This window comes from Acomys russatus, chromosome X (assembly GCF_903995435.1).
Source record: "Acomys russatus chromosome X, mAcoRus1.1, whole genome shotgun sequence".
In the NCBI taxonomy this organism is placed as follows: domain Eukaryota; kingdom Metazoa; phylum Chordata; class Mammalia; order Rodentia; family Muridae; genus Acomys; species Acomys russatus.
The window spans coordinates 44,658,442-44,684,753 of record NC_067169.1 but is presented as its reverse complement, the minus strand read 5'-3'; the positions used below and the strand labels follow the sequence as shown (position 1 = coordinate 44,684,753).

Genomic DNA, 26,312 nt, shown 5'->3' with positions numbered 1-26,312 from the left:
TAGCCTGTCTTACATCAAAAGTAGTATAATTTGGAATTCTAGTGAGTAGAAAGAAGCTTTGGTATTAGCAGTTCGTTGTTTTGTCTGATAAAATATTTGGAGAGTCATTACCCAGGCTAACTTCTTATCATTATTTTCTCATGGTTTAGGATGAGAATTTTTCTTTTGATAATTACTGTATGACTATAAGCAATCTCTGCATGTATGAAATAAGCACTAAATACATGTTCCTCAAATACTATTGGCAAGGAAAGTAAGAAAAAAGAGGTTTCTTGTGCTTGTAGCTAAGGATGATTGACTTCTGGGTACTACTTTACGTCATTAGATTGTGCTTTCCTGGTATGCTTCTGTATCGAAAGAGCATTTCCTTCTCTGGCTTTCATGGTTTGGATCTGTGGAGCAAGAGCCACAATGAGTAGTATCTGGTGGAGCGGGGTGCCATTGCTACATGTGTCTGCCTCTTGTCGACTAGCGTCTTGAAACACTTTAGCAGTGTTGTCCTAAGTTCCGGCCACAGCTCCACTTGGGATGATGTCTTTACCAGTGGGCTGCAGTCAAAAAACTAGAGCAGCGAAAGGAGGCAGCAGTTTATTGACCACGTTAACTGGCTTTCATCATTTAACATCTGGATTTTCTCTTAAGTTCGAAAGTGGTGAGTGTGGTATTGACAGAAGCCGGGTAACAGCTTAATGTAAAGCCTAACATGGATGGCCCCAGTGCCCAAAGAAGGAAGAGGAAAACTGAACAAGTGACTTCTTGCCCTCCCAGCCCTGGTGATGTGGCCTGTGACAGCTCGTCCAGTTCTGTTTCCTAGAAGACCTTCCATATGCTATTGATTAAGCTCTCGTTGGGGAAGCAAGTGGGAGCTTTTATCTGCATCTCTAACTGCCAGGAAACGGTGCCTTGGCTGTATTGACCAGCTATGGGATATGTTGGCGGTCACAGTTGTCTTTTACGAAGAAGCGCGCCCAGTGACGCTGGTTGTCATTCTAACTCTGCTGTGTGGCAGCGTAAATAGTCCCCTTTCTAACCAACCTGGTGGGAAAAGTCAATATCCCATCAGCAGAGGAGGTAAACACATCAGGAGCTATGTCCTCTCTCTGCCTCCCCTGCTCTGTATTACCGCAGCTCTTTAAATGTGCTCTCCCCAGTCATCAGATGCATTTGTGTCATTCACATGCACAGGGTTGCAGGCCTGTGGTTTTGGCCTGCCGGGAGGCAGGCACACTGGTTGAGGCCTTTGTTGTATATTGCCAGAGTCTGATAATTAGAACTTTCAAATTGTCTTTGTATAGTCAGTTAACGATGTGCCCGCTCCCCTGCTTCTTTTTCCACTCCTTTTGGCCATTTAAATCCTCTACAAAACTTCTTACAGTTGTTTTTAGAAAGGCATTGGTGTAACTTAGAAAAGGTTGTGAACAAATGTGAAATGTGTAGCTAGGAAACAAAAATCTTGAGGGTGAGTTTCGTTTTCCAGGGTTTTGTGGGCCTTGTTGTGTGGATCTGTTGTTTCAGCATGGTTTTCCTTTCTGTGATGGATGCGCCCCCCACATCTGTGTTTCCTTCCTGGTCCTTTCCTATTTCTAGGTGCTGGGAAGCCTTGTGTCAGCCCCCACCCCACCCCACCCCAGACAGTGTCCTGGGCCCTTACCTTGGGAATAGCTGATTTCCGGGCCTTGCCAGGAAGCTTCACCAAGCAGTGGCATGAGAGGGGGTACGGAAGTGAACCCCCTCCAACCACGGGTTGGGGGGTTCTGGTTACCTGAGTTTTCAGATCCACACCTCGAAGAGCCTGTTTTGTGACCCTAGACAACTGTTTTACCCAATTTTCTCGGCTATAAAATGGCGATTGAAAAAAAAAAAAAAACAGCACCCTTTCCAAACATCTCATGGAGTTCCTGAGCAGCGTTAAACAAAGACCGGGGCAGGGATGCCTCCCCCAAAAGATGAGACCTGAACCTAGCAGCACCGCTGCTTCTTTAAAAAGAACCAAGTGAAAAAGTAGCAGACACTGCAAAAAGGAGAGAACCATCCTCAGAATAGGAAGGCAAGGAAAAGATGGGTAAAAGGAGCTGGGCACACAGGCGAGGACACTGGAGCCTGAGTTTGCACAAGGCAGACAGAAAGAAAGGTGGGCAAAGGACATGTAGGCCTCCAGGCAGCTCCTCTCTTACAGTAAAGTTGTTTGTTTGTTTGTTTTCCAAAATGGGCAGATAAGGAATTAGAAGGAACTGGGGAGGCCAACTAGTAGGGGCAGTGTGGTTTGGGGAGGTACTCGGGCAGGTAGCTTCCTTCTACATCCGGATTCCTAGTGCAGTGAGAACATATGCGGAAGAGCACAGTGAAAGTATTGTCCCCAGGCGGGCTGCACTCAGCGTCCCCACTATCCATGGACATGCACCTGCAGTGCACATCAATAAAGGTGGCCTGGCCTGGCTTGTCCTCCCAGGCAGTTAGGTTCTGAAAAGGGCAGGCTCAGGCGCGCGCATGCACGCGCGTGCGCGCGCGCGCGCACACACACACACACACACACACAAAGTTCTGAGGCACTGCTGGCTTTGAACTGTCTCCAGGGTAGAAAGAACACAGACAAGGCCCGTTAGGGCATCAGAGACATGGAGCCGCAATCAATCAAAACCTGCACCCGTCTCTGAAAAGGAATACTGAATAGTTTTGAAGAAACTCTCTGAAACTTCTAATCCTTTTCTTTTTATTTCACTCTAGATAAATTGAAGAAGCATTTTTTTACTCCCAAAGTTCTTCAGGACTACAGAAAAGTCAAGAGCATAGCAGAGCAGTTCTTGTCCTGCAGTGGCTACTCGGAAGTGAACCTCGGCAAGCTCTTCGCCAGTTATGCTGGGAAGTACTGAGAGACCAGGAGCAAGCAAGGAGACCAGCTGCCACCGCTCAGCTTCTGAGCCTTCCACCTGCCCCTGCTGCTTCACCGGTGTCTTGCTTTTCTTTGGAGTACTGCATGCTCCGTTCGCGTACCCGTGGACCAGGATGGGGAGTGTAAAAATATTTAACTTGCTAAATAGTCTTCATAGCATAATGTGCCACCAGACCCTTTCCCAAGTGCCTGAAGGCCTATCTTACTGGGGACTGGCTTTCTATGGGGCGCGAACTGCTACTACAGTTTAGAGTACCTGGGATAGGAGTGACCTTCCATTTATCCTGGGGCTGTAGCAGAGATAGCCCTAAAAAGAGTTTTGTGGAGTCTAGTGGGAGTTCTAACACTTTGCTTTTTCACATTTCAATTAAGCACAGTCTGTCTGTATCCAGATACTTGTTCAGCTATGGCTCTAAGCATGGCTTTTTTAGTGCTGTCCCTCATATAAGTGGTGGGTGTGGGGGGGCTTGTTAAGAAATTTTGCACTTACTAAATAGATTACACAGATTGTTTAAAAGTCCAGCACTGAGCACGTGTTTCGTACTCACATTTCTTTCTGTTTTCCCTTTGCATAGAATGCTCAAAGTGAAGAATACAATACGAAAGAACACTTTAAAACTTTCTTCTAACATTTCACAAGAATCATAGTGAGTTTGTTGTGAGGGTCACTATGCTACACTCAGGAGACTGGGAGGCAGCTAACGACACCTAGTGCTTGCTGTGCTGCGTCATTTCTTCTGAATAGTGTTCTCTTCGCCAGCGATAAACTGCATTTCAATATGGCACACTTAAAATACATATTTAGTTTTTTATAAAGAAAAATGTATTCTGTTTTTTTGTACTTAAGAATAAAGTTTTCTAAAGGGAAACCAGATGCGGTGATTTTTTTTTTTTTAATCAGGTGCAATAAGTGACAGCAAGAAATAAAAAAGTTTGACTGAAGACCATTCCCTTCCCAAACCTCAGTCCAAATTCTTTCATAACCATCAGAACCCCAGTTCAAAGATGCTGAGCGAGACTTCTGGATAGTCGAAGCATCGAGAAGTTCTGTGAACTTTGAGACCTCTAATATATTAAGCTTGGAGAGGACTAGGCTTCGTTAGTTCTTGATCCAGAAAGAGGGAGAGAAGGCCGAGGGTGGGGGACACTAAACCAGTAGACGAGCTGCTGGCTGCTGGGACAGAGACATCCCACATAGAGGCCCCCTCAGAAAGAAATACTTGGTAAGCAGTGGCTGTGAAGAAATACTTGTTAAAACTGGTGAAGTCTTCTTTTGTCTAGCTTTGCCGTCTCTTTTCTCTCCCTCCTCTGCTCTTCAGGCTCTTAAGCTGCTCCTCTTTCTCCTCTTCTCTTTCTCTTACACTCAAATTTGAAGTAGAAACACTGCGTTTGGGGCCCTGACAGTTAATTGGCACTAAAAGCGCTGCAGCCGGTCACAAGTTAGAGCAGGCAAAACGCTTTAGGAAACAAAGGGTTGGTGTGCTCTCCTCACTCTCTGTGCTCTCCTCACTCCCGATCAGCCTCTGCTACTTGCTATTATATTAACGTCATAGGATGGCTCACCACGATGTCTGGAGTGTATGCCCTCACTGGGCTTTCTGAAAGGAAGGTATATTTGCCTTCATTTCTGGAGGCTGTGATTATAGTCAATATAAGTAAAATAACCCTTAACTTGGTTCTCTTGAAGACTCAGTTTATTAGTTAAATTTCTTGTCCTTGTCTCATGACTATAATCACTCTAGGGACAGGGACTATTTCTATATTAAATTCTATCGAAAATCAGACATTTTTGGCAAGTAGTGGTGACACATACTTGTAATCCCAGCACTGTCTAAGTAGCCAGGGAGTTGCCATAAATTCAAGTCCAGCTTAGTCCGCATAGAAAGTTCCAGAACACCTAGGAAGTCTTTTTCTAAAACCGAACTAAATGTAAATGTAAGAAAAACCATTTTGAAGTACACTTGCAGAGCATAGCTAGTGGCAGCAGTTAGCGTTTTCTTCCTAGGATCTCTTACCTAAGGTAGGCTTTAAACTGCGGTGCCTAAAGGATTCCAGAATTGTATACAAAGTTGGACCTGCAAGTTGAAGAATTACAGTGGATTCTCATTGCCCACTCGCTTTTCTCAGGAGGGTCTCTACTTGACACACCGTGATTGATGGCATACTGCATAGAACTGGTTCCGAAATGCTGCCCATCCCTGTCTCCATGAGTTTGCTGGCACCAGCCTTAAGCTCAAATGCTGAAAGAATGAATGGAGCAATCTATACACTAGGGAATATCAGGGATAGTCTACAGGGGGCAGTAGTGATATTGAGAGAGTCCCAGCCCAGTGTAGAGCCTGTAATCTAGTGTTCCAGAGAAGCCAGGAATCCAAACATTTAATAAATGTTTTCCATTCATTAAACCTTGACAATTTTTAAAAATTTGTTTGTTTATGTGGTATTATAAAGACAGGGTTTCTCTGTGTAGCCTTGGCTCTCCTGGACTCACTTTGTACACCAGGCTGGCCAAGAACTCACAAAGATCTGCCTGCTTCTGCCTCCGGAGTGCAGGGATTAAAGCTGTGTGACACTACACCTAGCTGGCAACTATGTTTGTTTGTTTTTAAGACTGTTAAACCTTTGGGCTAAACCTACTGCAATTAGTTGGAAAATGGTAACATTAAGGGTCCTGCTCTGCTCAGGGCCTTCTCATGCCTCAGAACAGGGCCGGTTTTCAGTTTAATTTAGGATCTAGGTTGGACCTGCTGCTGCTGGAGAGGCCTACAGAAATTTCCCTTGGCCCCAGCTTGCTAGCTCTCAGCTGTCTTTCATACAAAGGTTATAGGGAAGGCCAGAAGTTGAAAATACACAGAGAATACTCAAAAACATTCTAATTTGTCAAATAAAATAGGGATAAAGTCAATTATGTGACAATTGCTTAGGTTGTGGTGGTCTGATCAGGGTTTCCAGATCGAGGTTCAGAATGAGGAAAAGGGTATGTGTCAGCTGCCTTTGGCACTAACCCACTTCAGTCCTTTCCACCAGTGAGCACCCTAAGATACCATTTAATATGAGTTTGACAGAAGATGAAAAGACAAGGAAACTCTAAAACCAGATTGCCATCTGTGTCAGGGTTTTATGAAAAGCACCAAGCCTAGGCCTCTTTTCAGGAACCGGGACCCCCTCACTTCAATGCTACTCAATGTTCCCAATCAAAACTTAAATCCATCTACCTCTCTCTCTTTCTCTTCTCTCTTCCTCTCCCTCCCCCTCCCCCTCCTCCCCTCTCCCTCTCCTCCCACCTCTGTCCTCTCTCCTCTTTCTCCTCACCTAAATATTTCTTAATTGAACAGTTTGTGGCAGAGCTTCCTTATAGCAGTTTAATAGATTAACTCATCTGAGCCAGCCTCAAATTTCAGATTAAAATTCCTTCATCCCGAAGGCAGCATTATCAGGTTGTTGGAGGCTGTTTTCAAACCTTGGTTTTGAATAGCAGCGGCTCTGCATTAATTTAACCACTAAGCTAATAAGTAGGTTTCGTTTTGTTATGCTAAGCTTTATTGCTTTTCTTTTGATCAGAATGGTGTTGTTGAGCAAAGCAGCAGACAAGGCATTCTTTGATGAGGGAATTAGCGCTCCATTCTTCCTCTATTATTCATAGCGCAGTGGAATATGTAAGTACCTGAGGGTGTCAAAGGAGCGCAGGTTCTATTGCAAAGTGCTCGCCTTGTTTCTCTCAATAGCTGACTATGAGATGATAAACCGCTTAATACACTGTGCTAATTGGATGAGAGCAAAAAGAGATGGGAATTAAAGCGAGGCAAAAGGAGAAAGTGCAACCAGCCTTCAATTCACTCTTTCACCACTTTAACAGCACCAAAGGAGGCACTAGCTTTCTATAAGCAGACTAGAGGTTTTGTGCAGAGATAAAATGAACGTGTTAGTGGATTCAAGTAATACACTAATTATTGCACAGTATAAATACCACTACTGGTTTTATAACAGGGAGGTAAACTTCTTTTGAGAGGGTTATAGGATTGCTTGGCAGTAGTGTAGAACCTAATAAGGGCCCAGAGTAATAACCCCCTGGATTAACAAAATTGCTGCTTGTATAAGTATGATTCAGGCTTTTACGAAGATTTCCGGAGAATGAATAAAAATGACTGAATGACATTTCTTAATGTATAACTGGTAATCGCCCCCTTTTCTTGAAAGGAAAAAAATGTATACTTCAAACTGGACCATTAATAACGTCCAGGGACAACATGACTTTTTTCTTTTGAAAAATGCTTTTTCCTCTTCAGGTAGTGGGGGTTTTCTTCTCCCAGCTCCCCCTCCCAGCCAGGCTACCACTGTCATTTAAATATGCAGTTGCTCTGGGGAACTCTGTGTTCCAAAATACCATTTTAGGCTCCATTTAAGACCCCTTTCATTGAGACACACTCACTTTTGTGTATACACATATATACATGCTCACGTACACATTTTTTCTCCTAAAAGCAAGTTGGGCTAGCCCATGTGTAATTTCCTCTCTAATATCAGCCCCTTTTCCGTTCTAGACGGATCTGTACTCCAAACCATGCCAACACAGACCTTCTGGTGCCTTTGAGTATTGATAACCATAAATCAAAAACTAACAGCCAATATTGTCCCAACTGGATGGAGATAATATGGGGAGAAAGGAAACTGATGGAGGCCAATACCAGTAACTACCCAAACACTGAGATTCTTTCTCACAATCACTCTCTCAAATTCATCCTCTTGCCACTGTTGTCACCACATAGTTAACATGTCTGCCCTCACTACTGCCTACAGTCCAGGCCATGGATAGGCTGTGGCAGAGCACTTGTAATAATAGTGTGCTAACTGCTCCCTTCTTGCCTAGGTCTCCTCCTGATCTGGGTAACCTGTCTGGAAAAATGTAACAAATGAATTTCTCCTTCCCCTCCAACTTCCCTGCAGAGACTCACACTGGGCTCCCAATCACCCCTCACCTCACAATGGCTTTGGGAAAACAGGTGTCCAGGCTGTTCAGTTTTGAGTGTGATAGGAGACAGTCCTGCCATGAATTTGACTCTCCTGAACTCCCTGGGCCTCCACACGTCCTCCTCAGTGGTGGAAGAGGTTTGCTTAAGGTTGGGGGGGGGGGGCGGGTGGCTTTGTCAGCCGCTCCCAGTATTGTGACTGAGTTCCCAGATATTGGGGCCAAATTGGGTTGCCATTCATTAATAATGCTCACAATAAGATTAAATCATTCTGGAAAATCTCATAAAATCCCCCTAAGTACGCTCCAGTGGCTCTTTCCAATCCCCATCATTCAGCACTTGGGGAGGTTTGGAAAGAGAAGAAAATTGGTTTCTTTGCTTTTAATGCTGCTTTGAAAAGATACTCAGAGTTTGTCATGCGTGACATGTCACATGTTTAATGTGGACTTGCTGGAAGTCAGGGGGTCTTTAGCGTGTGATATTTATGGGGAATATTAAGTGCAGAATGAGGTCCCTCCAGCTGGGGAAAGTTGAAAGAATAGGAGGCCCAGACCCAGGCTTGTTTGTGGCATCAGAATGACATAGGATTAAGAGTTTGTAAAACAAGGCGAGGGGTTCTCATTGGCCAGTAATAAATGTAATCCTTGGAGGTAATTTCACGCAATTTGCTTCTGCTCCATGGAAGGGTCAAATGAGAAAAAATGACTTAAAAAAGTTCATTAACAGGAAGAATGGTACTGTTTCTCGTATACCATCCAACTGGCCGCCTGAAGGGGGGAAATGAAGCCGTCTTTCTAAACAAAAAGCCAAAATCGACAGAAAGGTGATATTGACCACAAATAAATAAATAAATCCTCCCCTCGTGATTCTCTTGCACTCTGCTATTCACAACAGCCCGGTCCACTCCAGGAAAGCAGCTTTTGCTGGAAAAGCCTGTGCAAGTCTAAGGAGTTGTGACTATAGGTCTAGAGAAATGCCCCAGAAAGTTCCAACTGGGCCTTAGTAATAAACCTGGGAAAGGCGTGTGGGTAGGAATGGTAGTTGGTGGCCACTTCCGATGCCCTAGACTGCGTCTCTTAGAGCCATCCTGGCATAGTCCAGACTAAGCTAAGGTGGTGATGACCCACAGGACAGACAAAATCCAAGAAGCCGCGGGGGCTGGCGACTCCAGTGGGCGCACTCTCCGAGATTTTGGACCGGCAAGCGCTCGGGACCACAGGGCCCTGAAGGCGGTGGGCGTGCCGAGAGCTCAACCGAACCCGCCCCCCCCCCCCACCCCGTCAGGGCTGCCCACCTCCCCAGACACTCCCGGTACCCCAGGACTGTTGACCTCTATTTAAGCCCTCACCTTCGCTAAGGCTGCTAAGAGACCCAGCTCCCCAGTTCCCCACCTCCTGCTAACGGGGCGCGCGCGACCGACCTGGCCCTCCTCGGAGACGCGCCCGCGCCCCCCGCGGTCGCCTGCATCTTGGCGGGGCGGTGGTTCTCTACTCTGCGAGCCGCTGTAGTCACGCCGCGCAGCCCCCCTTCCCGCCTGCCCCTCTCCCCAAAGGTCCAGCGCGCTAATTGCTGCAAATTGAAACTAATTAAGCTTCTCTTCCCTTTCCCATCACCCTGGGAGCATTGGCGAGACCCAGCCCCCGCGGGCGAGCTTCCACCGAGCGGTCACCCGAAGGGGCGCGGGCAGGGTCCCGAAGAGGGGGGTACTACAGTTCCCGCCGCGGGGAGGGGTGAGCCTAGGGGGTGAAAGATGCCAAATCTGTTTGGGTCTCCTCGAGAAACCTGAACTGTTTGGATTTTTTTTTTTAATGTATATATTTTCCAATGTCTAGATAAGTGATGTAATGACATTTGTCGAGTTAAGATCTGCCACTCGAATACCCGTAGCTGCCTTTCCATCACTCTTCCTGCGTGTTCTCGTTCTCTCCTGTTCTCTCTCTCTCTCTCTCTCTCTCTCTCTCTCTCTCTCTCTCTCTCTCTCTCTCTCTCTCTCTCTCTCTCTCTCCTCTCTCCTACTCTCTCTCTCTCTCTCTCTCTCTCTCTCCTCCCCCTTTCCCTCCTCCCTACTAGTGTTCCGCCCTCTCTGAAGCTCAGGTTCTTGCCATAGCCACTACCTGTCACCTCGGACTGCGCACTTGCTTGCTCTGTAGCATTTTCCAGGAACAGTTTCCTTTGCCTTCAAACCAAGACTCCGTTTGCTTCAAATTTCTCTTTTCACGGGGTTTTCAGCAACACTGTATACACCCACCTACCATGGACCCACCTACAATCTCCCTGGCCCAGGATCCTCAGCTCCAATTGGTACAGAACCGTGATGCTATTGGAAAGCATCACTGTGGTGTCCTTTTTTTTTTTTTTTTTTTAGGGTCACATTCAAACCAGGGGCCTCTGCCAGGAAGATGCATGTGCAGCTAAACTCAGGAGGTGCTATGTCAGCAGAGCTCACCCTATGTTTCAGTGCGGGGCAAGGGCTTCTACTGTCCCCTCATGGTCTTCATAGAGTATTCACACTTCCTTTTGTTAAACATATAATTTTTTTTATTTTGAGCGTGACACTTCTCCACTAGATAGCAAGGAAAAGTGATAACAATTACACATTACACAAAAGTACTGTACCATTGCCTTTATCTCGAAGGTTTCTGAAGTCTCTACAGTTAATAAGTTAAATAAAGGGCTTGAGTACATAAATATTTGTCTAGGAACCCTATCATATCTACAACACAGTAAGAATCTACAGGAGGACAAACTTTTACCATACCACGCTGAGTGCAATTGCGTTATAACATTTCAAATATACAAAGCTCTGTTCTTTTTTTTTTTAATAACAATGGTATGTACAGAATCAATAATCACAGTTTGGTGACTTCAACAGTCCATATTCTAGCAGAGTATTTCCCTTTGGTTTGATATAAAAACCTTGGTTGGTGTATGATAAAGAAGAGAACAAGAACGGGACGCCCCTTTGCTTTAAGTGCACTGTTAGCTATCTTACAAATTCGCATTCGCTTCCCTGGCCCTGGCATGTAGCCGGGGCCGCGCTGAAATCAACTTAGAGCGCCAAAATTGCTATTCAAAAGAAAGCTAAGTGGGGTATCCGGAGGAAGAGAAGGTTGGGCTTTTAATGTTTTAAAACTTCAATACTAGGCATCTTGGGGAGAAACCCTCCCCGTTATTTTCAGTAAGATAAGAATGGAAAGGTGGACGTTTGAGTTGGAGGGACATTGGCAGTGGCAGGGGTAGGGGGCAGGGACAGGGGCAGGTGGACAGGCAGCGGAAGAGGTGCCACGTCCTTTAGCGCCAAGAGCTGTCTTGTCCAGGCTGCTGCGAAGGCGGCTGCGCTCTGTCTGTGCCGTCTTGGGAGTGTGCTGGTCCTCTGTTTCCATTTGGTCTTGAGTGGTGCTGAGTGAGGTGACCTTTCGGGGCTCGCCCAAGGAGCGAGAGGGTGGAGGGCAGCCTTTAGCACACCTCCTTGCCCGTGCTGGTGCCCGGCAGGATGTTGAGCTGCGTGAGCTGCGCGGCGTGCTCCTTAGCCTTGAGCCTCAGCGCGGCTATGCTGGATGCGCGTCTGTCTGCCGCGGCAGTGGCCGGGTCGGCGAGCGCGCTTGAGGCCACTGCACCCTCCACTGCGGGTGTGGGCTGTCTCAGGAGCGCAGCCGCGGTCGACGCGCTGGTCAGGGGGGCCATGGTGGAAAAGAGCCTGTGGGGAGAACAAACAGCGCGGTCACGGCCTCCTGAACGGAGCCCGGCTCCTGGGACGGCGAGTCCCCCGCCACCTGTCGCCGGGGCAGCGAGGGTGGAGGGGCGCAGAGCAGCTGGGAGAGTCCAGGCCTGATGGGGCTCGGGCTGAAACTGCTGTGGGAAGGTGGTTTTGCCCGAGGAGAGAACCCACCAGGAAAAGAAAGCTCAAGGCACCAGACACGTCCGGAGGGGACGAATCCAGAGCCAGAGGCAGTCCCCACAGCCCAAATCACGAGGCCCAAGTGCGAGGATTCTGGGTTTTCAACTAAGAAAGCGGGTGTTCCGAGGTCAACTCCTGGAGTGATACTGTTGGAGGAAGAGCAAGTGGAAAGAGACCAGAGAGACAAACGGAAAAGGGGGAGGGGGAAGCAAGAGACAAGAGGAAAGCTAATGGGGGAGGGGTGCAAAAAGTAGACTAGAAACTGCCCAAGACCCATTCTGCAGACTCTTTCTGGGGCTCCTTCTGAGTGTGAACCCAGGAAAAGTTGGCCTTGAGTGCTGGCCTTCCAGTTCGCCAACGCTGGTGGATCACCCTCCTTTGCGCCGCTAAATTGCCAGCGCCCACCAAGAGCGAGGTTGAGCGGCCCGCCTGTTGATTTCCTCTCCACAGGCAGCTCTGACTTTTCCAACGCTCCCGCGCAGAGACACCTTTTCCCCCACCGCCTTCCTTAAACCCCTGAAGCCTGCCCCCAGATAGTTCCAGGACTCGTGAGCCCCGTGCACAACTCAAGCCTTAGTGGTCCCACTTGGACTAGGACGGGTGCCAGTGTCTGCGCCACCGCCTCCGGGTGGCTCCGGGATTGCTCTGAGCAAAGGGATTACTCTTATGCCTTCCCCACTCCCCACAACACCCTTGATCCGAAGCTGAGGCCTGAGCGCCCCAGGCCCCTCACCCCCACTCTTGCTGACTGGTGTTTTCCAGACACCTCCCCAAGGGCTCCAGCTCCAACCCTTGGGGTGGGGGGTGGAGAGCAATTTAGAATTTTCTCAATTAGTAATGAGCCCACCTGGGGCTCTTGGAGCCGGTGCTCCCAGTTTCCTGCCTTCTCTTCACTCCTTGACTCACCAAACTAAACCCACCTCCCCCTCCTTCCAACCTTGAGGTATCCCTGGTGTTTCAGTGGGGGGGGGGGGTTGTCACCTGGTTTTGTTGTCAGAGAGGGGAGAAGTAGGAAGGAGACACAGGACTTTATTTTTTTGCAGAAAGAAATTACAATAGGTGACCTGGAGGGGATGTAACACGCCTTGGTTCTATTAAGTAAACTGAGGCACCCCCACTTAACTGCACTTTAAGGCAATCGCTAGGTATTTTCGTGGTTTAGTACATTAAATTTCCCTCAAGTCCTATTTCAATTTCTCCGAGGATAATTTTTTTTGTTAAGTAGCTGCGCAGTTGGATGAATCTATTATTTCTTTGTTCTCCCAAAGAGAGATCATTGAAGCTGCATTCAGTTTTATTTTCACTGCACTTTCCAACTTAATACTCCCCTCCTTTGTTTCTTTGTCTGTGTGATTATACAGATTTTTCATTTCATCACTCAATGTTCATTTACAGAAAGGGAGCTATATACGATGAGATGGCTCTTTTATTTCGTTGTCTTCTGCCGCTGTCGGGGTCGGAGTTAGCACATATGGGGGTACTGTTGGCATCAGGTCATATGAGTAATAAGGAACATAGAGTCTGGGGAAGGGGAAGATGAAACAGTTCTGAGCACTTGAAGGGCCTCCTGGCTCCTGTAAGGGACCCCAAGTGTGCCCCTCACGCCGCCAGGCTCTGTGGCAGAAGGACTTTTGCAAGACTTTTAAAGTCCTCCCAGCTCTGTAGCCTACACCTGTTCACTCAAACCGCCCCTAGCGGAGGGTACCTTCAAACCATACTTTTGTACACTTTCATGAACACTTCTGGTTGTCACTCTTGCTACTATCAATTGTCCTCCCCTTTTCTACTTCTAACTCATTGTCTTCAAGACCTATTTTTTAAAGTAAAAATTAGAGGCTATTTTGTTCGATTAAAGTCACTGAGGTTGAGATGTGTATAGTCCCCTCCCGCCTCCTCTCAGACCTCAGCATTTTCTTGTGTAGGGGAGAGAAATACTAACCGACAGACGGACAGAGCCTCCTGAGGCTGCAATTACCTGCCAAATGCTGGGCTGATGAAGGCCGGGTGCCGGAACACGGCTGCTCCCAGGAAAGTGCTCAGGCCTAGCGGCGCCCCGCTGGGCGGCAGGCTCGCCGAGCCGGGTGGAGGAGGTAGGCTCGGGAAGGCAGCTGCAGCGGCAGCAGCGGCGGCGGTCCAGGCAGAGTCTAGCGCAGGGTGGTGCGGAGGAAAGGGGCTGGCGTCCAGGTAAGGGCTGAGTGGGTGGGTAGCCGAGAGCGGCCCAGGAAAGGGCAGCCCGGGAGGATGGGTCTGCGCGCCAGCCTTCTCCCTCTTGCGCCACTTGGCCCGACGGTTCTGGAACCACACCTGCATAAAGGAGAGAGGACCCTGTGGGCTAGTCTCTGGCTTACTCCTTCCCTGGACTCCCAGGGCCTTCTCTCCCTCCTTCCATTGTTCCTGAACCCACCCTGGCCTTCTGTAGCCTCTGGATGAAAAGGAGCCGAGACATTAATTAATTCAGCAAGAGCCAATGAACAGGCAAACCATTAAACATGGTATCTATCTAGCCCAGGCTTCCAAGACTCAGGGAAGTTAAAACATGGGGTCGCCTATTCTGTTAGGTCTGCAAGACTTCATTTAGGTCATTTCAGCCTCTGGACCTCAGTTTTCTAATCTGTAAAATGGGGCCAATAAAACTTTTCTCATAATACTCTTGTGAGTGCTGCGTGTAAGGCAACAAATGAAAACACATAGTGGTGAGTGTTGAGAAAGGGGCAGGCATCAAGCCATGAACCACAAGTCTGTTATGTCAGGTTTTCCTAAGAGCCTGGGTAATGTCTGCTCTCTATTGAAAAGTAAAGCAGGGAGGTCGTTCATGCTTTGTAAAAATAGTTACTGAACATTTAAGTACACTGTACTGGGGTCTGGGGTCTGGACAGGGTTTAGAGAGAGGAGAGAACTGCTTCCGGAAAGTGAAAACCAGATGTGCATTTTAGAGGGCTAGTTCTCCATGAAATGAAAAAGGGGGTCCAAAGCAAGTTTTCTGCAGGGACTCTACATGACACACCTCTGACTGCTGGGAGGAATAAGGCAGGCTCACCTGAGCACCGGAAATCATCTTCACAGCAAACAGGGCCTACCTTTACCCCCCACCCCCCACGGGGGGGAATGTGCTTTCACTTGGTTCTTTAAATAAGGTAATTCCAAGATTGGGGGAGGTTTTTAACCCGAGGTATTTTCCTAATTGTTAATAAGAAGCACTTTGAATAGAGACCTTTACCTGAAACATGGCAGCCACCATCATCTAAAAATACCCTCCAAGAGCATGAAATCATTTTTATGTGACCCTGTTCATCACTCCCACAGCTCAGAAGCTATGCACCTTCTCTCCAGAAGGCATTAATATTTTTAGGGCTGAGTTTGTGACTGCACATGAGTCTAACATTTAAGAATGAACCATAGGACTATACAGAATTATATTAAAATATAATGTAAATTAGCACAAAGGAACATCATATTTTTTAAAAAAATTAAAGGCATTCAGATCTTTCAAATCTCCAAGCTGGCTGGGGGGGGGGGCGGGGAGGGACTTGTAATAGCAGCTAAGCTTGGTTGGACTTCTAGACAGTCGTCCAGGACAAGAAAAGAAAAATCAAGAGCCCAAACTAGCTGATTATTTAAGGTTTTAGGGAAAGGAAGCCATGCATTCATCAGCCTTCAAATAATCCATGTGTGCATTATAGAAATGCTCTAGCTTGGAGACCCAAGGCTTCCAAAAGCTGGGCTGTAAGTTAGATTAGCCTGGGCTGGCAGCTTTCTCACATCCAATCTGTCTGGACAAGAATATCCGCCATTTCATGATCCTAGAGAAAGGAATAAAAGGAAGGGACGTGGGGGCAGTGGAGGCAGAAGGGCCTTAAATAACGCGAGATCTTTTCTAAAGAGAGATCCTCTGTCTCTTGGGTTCTCTGGTTCAACTACAATTATCAAGATGTCCCTCGCAATTCCTCATTATTGAATTAATACCTCTGAGGCTCCCAAAGGTAAACGAAAGGACTCTGATAATTCATATTCACTTAATTACATCTTCTCCAGTGAATAGTGGGGCGAGGAGAAGGGGAGGGGGCGCTCTCTTTCTTTTAAAAAGTTATTTAACTTTCCCACGACTTGGTCCCCTGAGCTGAATATGTGGAGTTGCTGTCACATCTCTGTTTGACAATGGAGAAATGTGTCAACAGAAAGGAGGGAACAAGCCTCATCATTAGCCCTCTAATGCAAGAAGCTGTTGTGTATTAAATGAGCCATATGGAATTTATTGTGCTTTATCAGCGCTTGATTTTGACTGTAAAGTGATTCACTCAGCTCCTAACCCGAGGACATCTGTTTTCTGTTGGCCATGGGGCTGCCCAGTGTTGATCGTCTCTTTGGTTATGAGGCCTGGGTTCGGAAATGCACTCTGGTATGGGGCTGCAAACACCTTTAATAGCATTGCACTCACTCCCTATTAGATCAATGTGGGCTCATTGCTATAAAAAATGGGAAATCAAATAGCATTAGCCAGCTCCTTGTGCAGGGCGGAGGGGAAATCAAACAGCATTTTGCCTTCAAATGGCCCTGTTTGTTCTAGCACTAAGTGGGCTTTTATGAAGCCCGATTGGAGACTTAATCTCAGCCAAATACCTGCTTGGAGCTGAGCGGATTTGTCTAACAACCAAATCCATGCTCCATCCTATTATTTCAATCAGGAGACTTCGGCTGGTAGACTGTTTTCTATAGGGGCCTTGGGTACCAGGTTGGGATGGGAGCTACTGAGCTGCACTCTTAGGGTCTAGAAAGCCCCCACCCCACCCCAGTTTGATCCTGGGCTACTTCTTTAAGCTACCAAACCCAGAAACCTTTCCCTCCTACTTCCCAGTTTGCAGCTTGCTTTTGAAATAGCTTTGTGTGTGTGAGTGCTTGGCTCTACTTTTCAGATCTGGAGTCTTTTTTTCTTTGAAGGGTAGTCCTCCACCTCCACCCCCACCTCCACCCTCTTTCTTTCCTTCTTGAAGCTTACCTGGACTCTGGCCTCAGTCAGGTCCAACCTCATGGCCAGCTCCTCCCTATAAGAAAAGCAACATTCAGACAGATCCCAGTAGGCCCCAGTAGATCTCTCTCTCAGCCACCTTCCTCTTTCCGACTGCCTCTTCCAGTCCACACCCCAGGTCCATAGATATGACTGATCTTCACATCTAGCATGCTTACTATTTGATTGAAAACGGTTGGGGGGTGGTAAGCAGTGACAGATAGATATGAAATATTATATAATATATCATATAGTGTGACAGGGGTGGATTATTGAGTCCATAAGTCTTCAAACTTAGACAAATGCCTTCTCTTTCAATCTCCCTTAGGCTAGAGCAGGGAGCAGGGTGGGAAACACACACACACACACACACACACACACACACACACACACACACACACAGTGCTCATTGCCCTGTTGTACCCAAATACTATATGGAAGAAGTGCTCAGCAATGAACTACAATTTTTGTTTTCTGCCCTCTTGGCTTTGTTTTACTTTCTTTAAAAGATTGTCTCCCTTCCTTTCTTGCCCCTCTTGTCAGCTCTTTGCCTTTCCTCCATCTCCCCCTCCCCTCTCCTACCCGCCCTCACCCCCTTAGGTCACACTCCCCATTACCCTCTGGAGATATGTTAAGCTTGTTAAGAGTTCAGTGGGGTAATTTTTCGATTAAACAAAATTCTGCGCACCTCCTGACTCCAGTGCCCACTACAAACCCTGCCCATCTCAGGGGAAGTCAATTTAGCTGAAACCCTACCCCGTTATTGCAGTTATTACTGCGACAATTAAGGCAAATAGGAAACCATTAAGATGCTGTAAACCGGCTTACGACCTGTTTACCGAAAATATGAGCGCGCCGAGAATAATTGGCTCTCTGCTCCCTAATATGAAAGAGCCCGGCTGCCTAAGCCTGGGGCCTGGGTCTGTCTGCACTGCCCCGCAGGACCAGGTCGGCACCTGAAACTTCTTCAGCACCGAGAAAGGAATCAGTTCACTAAACACCTTCCTTTGAACACTCTTCCCACCCCTTTTCCTTAGCAGGGAGCACCAGCAAATCTAACAGTCCACTCTAGTCTGGTTGGGCTGTAGCCCAGGAGCTAATGCCTGCTGAGCTAGAAAGAGGTGGGGGTGGGGCGAAGAAGAGGAGTTGCCCAGGTTTTGTACTTTCATCTCCTCGACAAGTTCAAAAGGGCGGTCTTGCATTTGGATGATAAGTGACACTGTCTTATTTTCTTCTTTTTAAGTACACATGTCTGATAAACTCAAAAATAAAATAAAATAAAAGCCGATGGTCCCGTTAGCTATTTGATAGCACACGCTGACTTTGAGCTTTATTTGTCTTAAAAAAAAAAAAAAAAAAAAAAAAAAAAAAAAAAAAAGAGGCAAAGACCAAGTGACACTGAGGAGGACCGAGTTTCACTGCCCTTGCTTGCATTACATTCACTTTTTGGTTGCTTCTGGCGATGAGAGTTTGGCAACTGCCAGACCAACTATGTTTTGGAGTTGGCTCAGGCCTTGAGTCCTAAGCAGAGATTTCTCTGGTTCAAAAGTGCAGACAGACAGCTTTCCCCCTTGAAAATGCACATTAAAAAGCTGCACACGTCTCCTGCGAAGGAGCAGCCGGGCTGGAGGAGCGCGAGCCAGGCACTCACAGGTTTCCTTCTCTGTTCTCACTAGGGGACCGGTCTCTTTCTTTCTTCTTACATTTGCTCCTAAGCTTGGCTCCTAGTCTGAGCCAAAATCTTGGCCTATGGGTGGGAAAGGCTCCAAGCCTGTTGGTACCCATAGGCCGAATAAGCAGGGGCTCTGGGGCTCCGGGGCGCCACTATACCAAGAGTCCAAGTTTCTCAGATTGCGAAGTACAGTGTACAATAGTCCAAGAGACAAAATATTGCCCCACCCCCACCTCAGCAGTTTGATTTACTGTCTGCCACGTTTCCAGAAATCATGGCCCACCCCCATCAACCCATTTACAGTAAAGCCATGCTAGGTGTAGTGGGCATAGGGCTTGAGACAGAAACACAGGGGAAGATTCTGGATGCTGCCTTTTTGGTGTACAGACATCAAACACTGCTTAGTTCTGACTTCTTTGGTTATTTCAGGAGTCCCCAAGTGACAAAAACTTGGATCTTTTTAAAGGTCTTCTCCGAAGGCAAGGGCTCCAGTTTTCCTGGGAATAGCGTAACTGATACCCACTTGGGCCACCGGGCGGGGGTGGACAGCGCACAGTACACGGGTCAAAAATAGCGCCTGCTCTTAGGCAGTGTTTCCTGTGCCTGGCCAGGACATGGCCCCAGCCTAAGCTCTTGGAGCAGTCCGTGTGTGCGGGCGCCTAACGTGACTGCTTTGGGTGCTCTTTGGAGAGGCTGTTTGGCTCCAAAACTTGTCATTTGAAAACATTAAAGTAGAAGGGCTTTGGGACAGGAAAAAAATTCCCACAGTAACTGAAACTTAAACCCGTGTGCCGTGTGTGTGTGTGTGTGTGTGTGTGTGTGTGTGTGTGTGTGTGTGTGGTGTTGGGGCAGTATTGGGGAGCAAAGAGAGTTCCCTTACTCTGGGGAACACCCTCTAGTCCATACTCATGGCCCTTTAGCCCCCCAAAACGTACCTGGTGAAGACATCAGGGTAGTGCGTCTTCTGGAAGGCCCGCTCCAGTTCCTCCAGCTGGTAGCTGGTGAAAGTGGTGCGGTAGCGCCTCTGTTTGCGCTTCAGCAGCCCCTCCTCTGAGTCGCTGCCCGCGGACAGGCACACGCTGTCCTCGCCGTCCTTGCCCTCCGCGTCCTCCGGGTGCAGCAACAGCTCTTCCTTGGGCGACAGCTCCCCGCCCTCAGTGGCTGCGGCCGCGGCGGCCGCAGCGGCGGCAGCCACTGTGCTGGTGGTGGCCACAGAGCAGCGCCGGGGCTCCTTGAGCAGCGCACGGGCATCGTCCTCCAACAGCTCCTCCTCATCGTCCTCTAGCAGTTCCTCCTCTTCATCTTCATCCTCTTCGTCCTCCAACAACTCCTCCTCGTCGTCCTCGGTACCCGTGCCACCACCCGCCGCAGCCGGGGCACTGCCAGGTCCGCTGGCCGCGCCTAGGCGCTCCTCGGGGTGCGCGACGCCCCCAGGGCCACCCAGCTCGTCCAGCGCGGGCGGCGGTGGCACGAAGGGCGCCCCATTCTCGCGGTACGACTTGCTGCGGCTGATGCTCACCTGCGGTGCCTGGCTGATCTTCAGCGTGTCCCAGGCGGCCGCGGCAGCAGCCGCGGCGGCCACGGCCCCTACGCTGTCCGGACGCTCTCCTGGTCTTGCAGCTGGCGGTGGCGGTGGAGGAACTTCTCCACGAGGACCTGCGGTGCCAGTGGCTGTGGCTGCCGCCGCCGCCGCCGCCGCTGCTGCCGCTGCCGCCGCCGCGGCGCCCTGGAGGAGGCGGCCCCCACCCGGGCCGTACAGGCGTCGCAGCTTGGGTGGCAGGTGCAGCTCAGCCTCGAATGGGGCGCTGCTGCCCTTGGGAGAGCCTGCGGGCAAGGAAGAGTGGTCAGTGCTCTAGCCCGAAGGTTTGCCCTCCTCCCTCCTCCTCCCCGCCTCGCAGCTGTTGGGAGCCGGCCCCTATGCTGCCTCTGTGCCCCTATTCTTGGATTCAGCTCTCCTTTCTTGCACTCTTTTCATGGTTCCTTTTTCTTTTTATCCTCTCAAGTGCCCAGTCCGTTCTTTTACCTTCCTCCTTTCTTTCCTTTCTCATATGCCCTTTATCTCCTTTTTTTTCTTTCTCATACTACTCCTTTTCGTCCTACCCACCCCCTTTTTCTTTCCTTCTCTTTCTACTTTCTCTCCACTCCTTTCCTTTCCTCATCTCTTTCGCCTTTACTCTCCTTTCTGGCTTTCTTTCTTTCTTTCTTCCTTTTCATGATCCCACTTTCCCTCTCTCTTAGTTCATTTCTTTCTCGTTTATCCTCCTCTTCACTGTGGAGTAGGAGCGACTTTTTAAAAATCGAACAACTGAAAAAACAAATCACCACTACTCTGAAAACTTCGTGCTCGTGAAATGCCAGCTATTCTGGAATAGCTCCCACACACACTACTAGCAAGAGGGTCTTTGCCCCGCGGGCGACCCCTGCGGGGCGAAGCGACTTGGGCCTCACAGCCTTGAGCACCCGCCTAGCCCCAACAGTCCACAGCGGCAGGAGGCAAGGCTTCCTTGCCCAAAAAGGCTAAGAAAAAAAAGTCATCCTGGTGAAAATTTGGTAAGAAATGCCTGGAGTTGGGACGGGGTCGGGTGCAACAGGCACAGGCCGCTGCTTCCCTTGGAGGAAGTGCCTCGCACCGGCGCCCTTGCAGGAGAGAGAGAGAGAGAGAGAGAGAGAGAGAGAGAGAGAGAGAGAGAGAGAGAGAGAGAGAGAGAGAGAGAGAGAGAGAGAGAGAGAGTGTCAGTTTAATTTTAGAGGGCTTATTCTCAGCCTTTCGTTCCAGTCTTTCAAATGGTGTTGCTGCTGGATCACTGGTTTTGGGTTTTAAAAGGCACCGACACTTCTTTCCTGCAACACTTCTGTATCAAGCTCAAGGCAAAACTTGAGTATAAGAGGTTCAGAGGACCAAATGACATTTGCTCTGGATTTTTTAATTTCAAAAAAATGAAACATCTCAACTCTTAAAAAAAAAAAAGTAGAGAAAAGTAGCACCCAGAAGCCACGCATTCCATGCATTTTAAATACAGTAAGTTGCATTTGGAGAGCCCTAGGGAAATGTTTTCTGCAACACTTGCATTTAAAAGGTGACCAGTTATGTACAATTACAAACTAAAAAGAAACGCAAAAACATTGGGTATAAATAACTCTTCCAAAGGGGAAATGCTGAAGTTCACCTTGTGTAAAGACAAAACCATCACTTTTGGGTTTCTCCTCTTCATCAAGTTGCTGCAAAAGCCTTTTAAGAGCATCTGCTGTTTCATACCTGTCAGCGCTATTCAGGGCACACTGAAGGGCCACCGAAAGGGACTTTTAATGGGCTAACATTTAAGCATCGAAGAGTCCCACCCCCCCCCCAAGTGAAGCTGGGCCTCTGCTTTTTCCCTAAAGGGAGGTAGAGACAGTCCAGTCCCTCTCTCTAAGGCCCCAGGTCCCAGAGTTATCTTTTCTGTCTCCAACTTGACAAGTCCCAGGTCCCTGGTCCCCAAATTTCAAACATTCTAACTGATGCCCAGGTGCCTGAATGGCACAACCTTACCTTGCATGGCTTTTTCCTGGTCAGCGCGGCCGGCCAGCGGAGCAGGCAAGCTCTGCGTGGCTCCCAGAAGCCTCATTTTGCACGGGCTTCTCCGGCCTAGGATGCTGTCGATGCAGTAGGAGGAGAGCAAAGTTGGCGATTTACTCTTGCACTCGGGCCTCTCAGAGCAGCCCTCTTCCTGGTACTGATTGCTCATGGCTGGAGCTTTTTCCTTAGGCTCAGAGAGCGACCTCTGGCTGCCTCTCCGGGCGGGTAGGAGGAAAGAGTGTGTGTTGGGGTGGTTTGGATGGCTGATTATACCAGATATTACTGCGATCTTTGTTCCTCTCTGTCTCCCTCGGTTGCGGGCTCCTACCCTGGCCTCAGCCCGGAGCTCGTCCTCTCCGCGCTCAGGACAAGCGGTAACAAGTGTAGTGAGCAGCGGGCGCGGAGCTCAGGAGTCTCTCTGCTCCACGTGCTGAGAGGAGCTCTCTGATTGGCTCTCCACAGAGGCCGGGCTGCGTCCGCCTGCCGGCACAGTGCAAAGCGCGAACTGGATTCTGCAGGGACCAGCGAGGGTGGGGGCAGGGGACTAGCAGCTGGCACGCACCAGAGCCAAATTTCTTTTTCTTTCTTTCTCGTTCTCTCTTTAAACTAACAACTTTCAGAGTTTGCCATCGTTTTCTTGTAGTTCCTTCTTTAAGTCTTCAGGGTAACTCCTAGTTCTAGCTCATTTGGGTGCTAGGCTTGTGGGAGCCACTTGGACTTTGGGTGCCCCTTTTACCACCCAGAGGACCTAGCTTCCTGGAGGCGGAAGGCTTCAGTTGAGATCCACCTGGCACTTTTAAAAGCCGACTTTGTCCTCTTAGGACAGCGTCTTGACCTCAGCGCTGTTCTGTCACTATCCTTTCTAGGATCAATGGGCCTCTGACGTGCCAAGGGGGAAACATCTGCTGTCTGAGCGGTTGCTTTTCTCTTGTGGCTCAAAGCCTAGACTGATTTGTCTTCGTCCAGAGCCTATCTGTTGCTTTCTTGTTATTATCAGTTCCCAACATTCTCTGTGTCCGCTTTTAGCTCTGGAACGAGAAAAAGGCCCCTAAACAGAGAGCTCTGCCAAAGGCACACAGTCTTCCCAGGAGTATCCAGATAGGCGAAGGGGACTGGCGATCCCTGAGTCCGAATTGCCCAGAGGGGAGACTGGGGACAAGACTGACAAAGTCCCTTTGCTCTCCTAACACTGCCGTGCCTTTCCCTACTTCCCTAAATTCATCTTGGTTAGGCCATCACACACACACACACACCCTACGCTCCCCCACCCCACCCACCCCACCCCCGTCAGGCAGCGCCTAGGGTATGAAACCCACTTCTCTGAAGGTGTGTAGTTCTCAGTTTCCTAGGACAGAAGGGACCAATATTCACCTTGAACCAAGCCGAAATGCCTACTGTTTGAATTTTGTGACCTGCACGCCGCCCCCCCCCCCCCCCCGCGTTAGCAAAAGTGAAGAAGAGCCTTAGGGGGAGCCAGTTTCTTCCCAAACAACTCCCAACAATGGACACACGGGGACTCTACACTCAACCCCTGACTGAAGTTGGGTCGATCCCGGAGAGAAGACAGCATGGACACCCTCACTGCCTAAGGTGCAGGTTCCAAGGGACAGCTAAGGCCTTGACATTGGCAGGGTGGGGGGTGAGGGAGGTTGGTGAGAGGTCGGGGAAGGGGAATCCACGCCAGGTTTTCCTCTCTCAGCCCCTTCAATGTGTCAAAGAGAAAACGTTTTACAAAGGATTATACTTGAATCACTTACAGTCGGTATTTAAAAATACAAGGATACCTAACTGGGATTTTTCCCCCTAATCATAAACATCTGCATAACTCTTGGATGCTAGTGGGTGGGTGGCAGATAGATTGGACTAGCTTGGCAGGAGTCCTCAACACAACTTGAGGGAAAGGGCTGAGAACCGACACTTTAATACTACTAAGACGAATGCCACACTACTACTAGTAGTAATAGTAAAAATCGGCGAGAAAAAGATTTGTCTCTGTCACTCCACGCAATGGTCTCTTTGGTGTTTTCCGCTGGCTTCTCAACACGTTTTTCCTACCCTCCAGTGGTGGGGGCAGAACGGAGTAAGAGATTGCGAGTTACCTTGACATTTGATTTTCTTTTTATGCCCTCTCTAAGATTCCAGGGTACCCAGAACAGGCTTCTGACTTTACTGGGCTCTGTTTGCATCCTCACCTTTTGGTATTTTAGTATGGTTTCATTTAGCTTTAAGCTACTGTTATGCTTGTTCTCCGCCCATGTTCCCCTCCTGGCCCTTAGCCCCAGGGTCTCAGGGCAGCCCAGAGATATAAAGACGCCTAGGCTTTCCTTGAGCTTCTAGGCAAAGACCCTCCCTGGCGATCGGGCAGCTGACGGCTTGGGGGTACAGAGAGGCTTTTCCTTCCCTGGCGTGGCCAGCATCGGAAATCCGCAAGACCCGGCTGCAGGCTGCAGGGTGGCTCTGTGACTTCAGAGTGGGCTCCACACACGCAGGGACTGGGATGAAAATGAGCCCAAGAAAGATCGCGTTAAACAAAAAGGGTCACAAATGCACAAATCATTTCTGACCGCCCAAAGGGGTTTCAGACTCTCCGTGGAAGACTTCTTCGCCTCCATCCCCCTCCCCTCCTCTCTGCAGCTGTTCTTCTTTTAAAAGAAGTCGGACTTTCTGATGGGGGTATATTCTAATTTTAATCACCCACTGTAAAGGGGGAGGTTAACATAGAATTTCTGATTCTGACTTAATGATCCCTGGAATTAAATCTAATTCTATTAATGGAATATAAAGAGGGGTTTTTTTTTAACCTGTGTGAAAACTCTAGTCTTCTTTGTTCTATTCTGTTATTTTATTTTTAATATTTTCTAATCAATCTTCACAAATGAAGTAGGTACATCTACTCAACTCGGAGAGGAGGGCCTGAATTCATTTTCTCTACACTTAGCTACTCTAAGATTTGTCACAATTCAATACCCAACTTCAGAATCTACAGCTGACTCCATCCCCCACAGATTAATTAGGGGAAAAAATGACAGAAAACTTTTCTAAGGCTCTGGATGGGACAGCAAAACCTAATAGTGTTTCTACAGACTTTAGTTAGAACATGGGCTTAAGGTGCGCTATCCTGTACATCATTTTTAGAAATTGAACCAATGCTTCTAATGTCCAGGAAGAACTTAATCCATCTGCTGAGCACACTGACTTTTAAGAATCTGAGTATTGGACCATGCATAAAAGGACGGGTAGTTTAGCCCAATTTAATATTCACTCTGACAGCAAAAAGATACCTCTTCTTTCCACCTCTCTTTTACACTTTCTTTATCCACTGATAAAAACTAATTTTATTTCAGTTGTAACTTAAGAAAGTCTTTGGGGACTGGTGAGATGGCTCAGCAGTTAAGAGCACTGACTGCTCTTCCAGAGGACCCTGGTTCAATTCCCAGCACCCACATAGCAGCTCACACCTGTCTGCAACTTCAAGATCTGACACCTTCACAGACAAACGTGTAGGCAAACATCAATGCACACAAAATAAAAAAAAAATTATATTTAAAAAAGAAAATCTTTGTATGTTGCTGGTCTTTGGGGGTCTGAAACTGTTGTTTTGTTTTGTTTTTTTCTGCGATGCTTGAAAAAACAACGCTTTCTGGTTCATTTGTTTTTAAACCCAGTCACTAAAATAAAAATGACAATAATGGCTGGAAGTGAGAGTCAGAAATGTCCAGATCTGTTGTTCATAGTGAAAAATAGGGCTTGCTCCCACAACTGGAAATAATAGTTACCTGGAGGAGATAAATGGAAGAAACCCTTTCTGTGGTGAGAGAGTTAATTCTACACTGTGGTTTCAAAATTGTATTTGCAAGAAATACATGATAAGGGGGTGGCAGTTACATGTCTTTATCGGGGGGGGGGGAATGTTTGGAGGAGAGTTTAACCTCACACACTTTCCATTTGAGATGTTTTAATTTATTGTGCAATATACACATAGATAAATAAAGCTGTAATGGGCTTCCAGTAGCACCGGATGGCTCAGGTCCCCTTAAATTATGCTCAACCTCTTCAAAACATATATTTAAACAATAGAAATAAGCTTCATTGGAGTCTGTCGACCAATTTGGAAGCCATTGGAAGGGAAGACAATAAGTCCTGATTACGCGCAAGGATTCTCTGTGATGTGTTATCCCCTTTGCCAAGTCATTTTGCTGCTTTATTTATTTAATTTCTTTTTCTTCCTTTTTTTTTTTAAACAAACTTTCATTCATTTATGGTCTTCCGCAACCTGCTAATTTAACACTGGAGCGCGTTATTGCAGTGTTAGGAGGAGAGAAAGAGG

At 48.0% G+C, this 26,312-nt stretch overlaps 2 protein-coding genes across 2 annotated transcripts in view; one reads left to right on the top strand and one right to left on the bottom strand.

Moving 5' to 3' along the window:
- Pola1 (DNA polymerase alpha 1, catalytic subunit) overlaps positions 1-2,932 on the top strand; it is a 310,463-nt gene extending 307,531 nt beyond the window's left edge. Inside the window, exon 37 of the mRNA XM_051142383.1 lies at positions 2,725-2,932. Coding sequence (XP_050998340.1) covers positions 2,725-2,870 — 146 coding nt within the window. The 3' untranslated portion in view covers positions 2,871-2,932. The remainder of the gene's footprint in view (positions 1-2,724) is intronic.
- Positions 2,933-10,403: 7,471 nt separating this feature from the next.
- Positions 10,404-22,390, bottom strand: Arx (aristaless related homeobox). Its single transcript, XM_051142379.1, has 5 exons — positions 21,959-22,390; positions 19,365-20,253; positions 16,749-16,794; positions 13,731-14,059; positions 10,404-11,554 (listed from the first exon to the last, which is right to left on the bottom strand). The coding sequence occupies exons 1-5, from the start codon at positions 22,152-22,154 to the stop codon at positions 11,314-11,316; spliced, it is 1,701 nt and encodes a 566-aa protein (XP_050998336.1). The 5' UTR covers positions 22,155-22,390; the 3' UTR covers positions 10,404-11,313.
- Between the last annotated feature and the right edge of the window lie 3,922 nt (positions 22,391-26,312).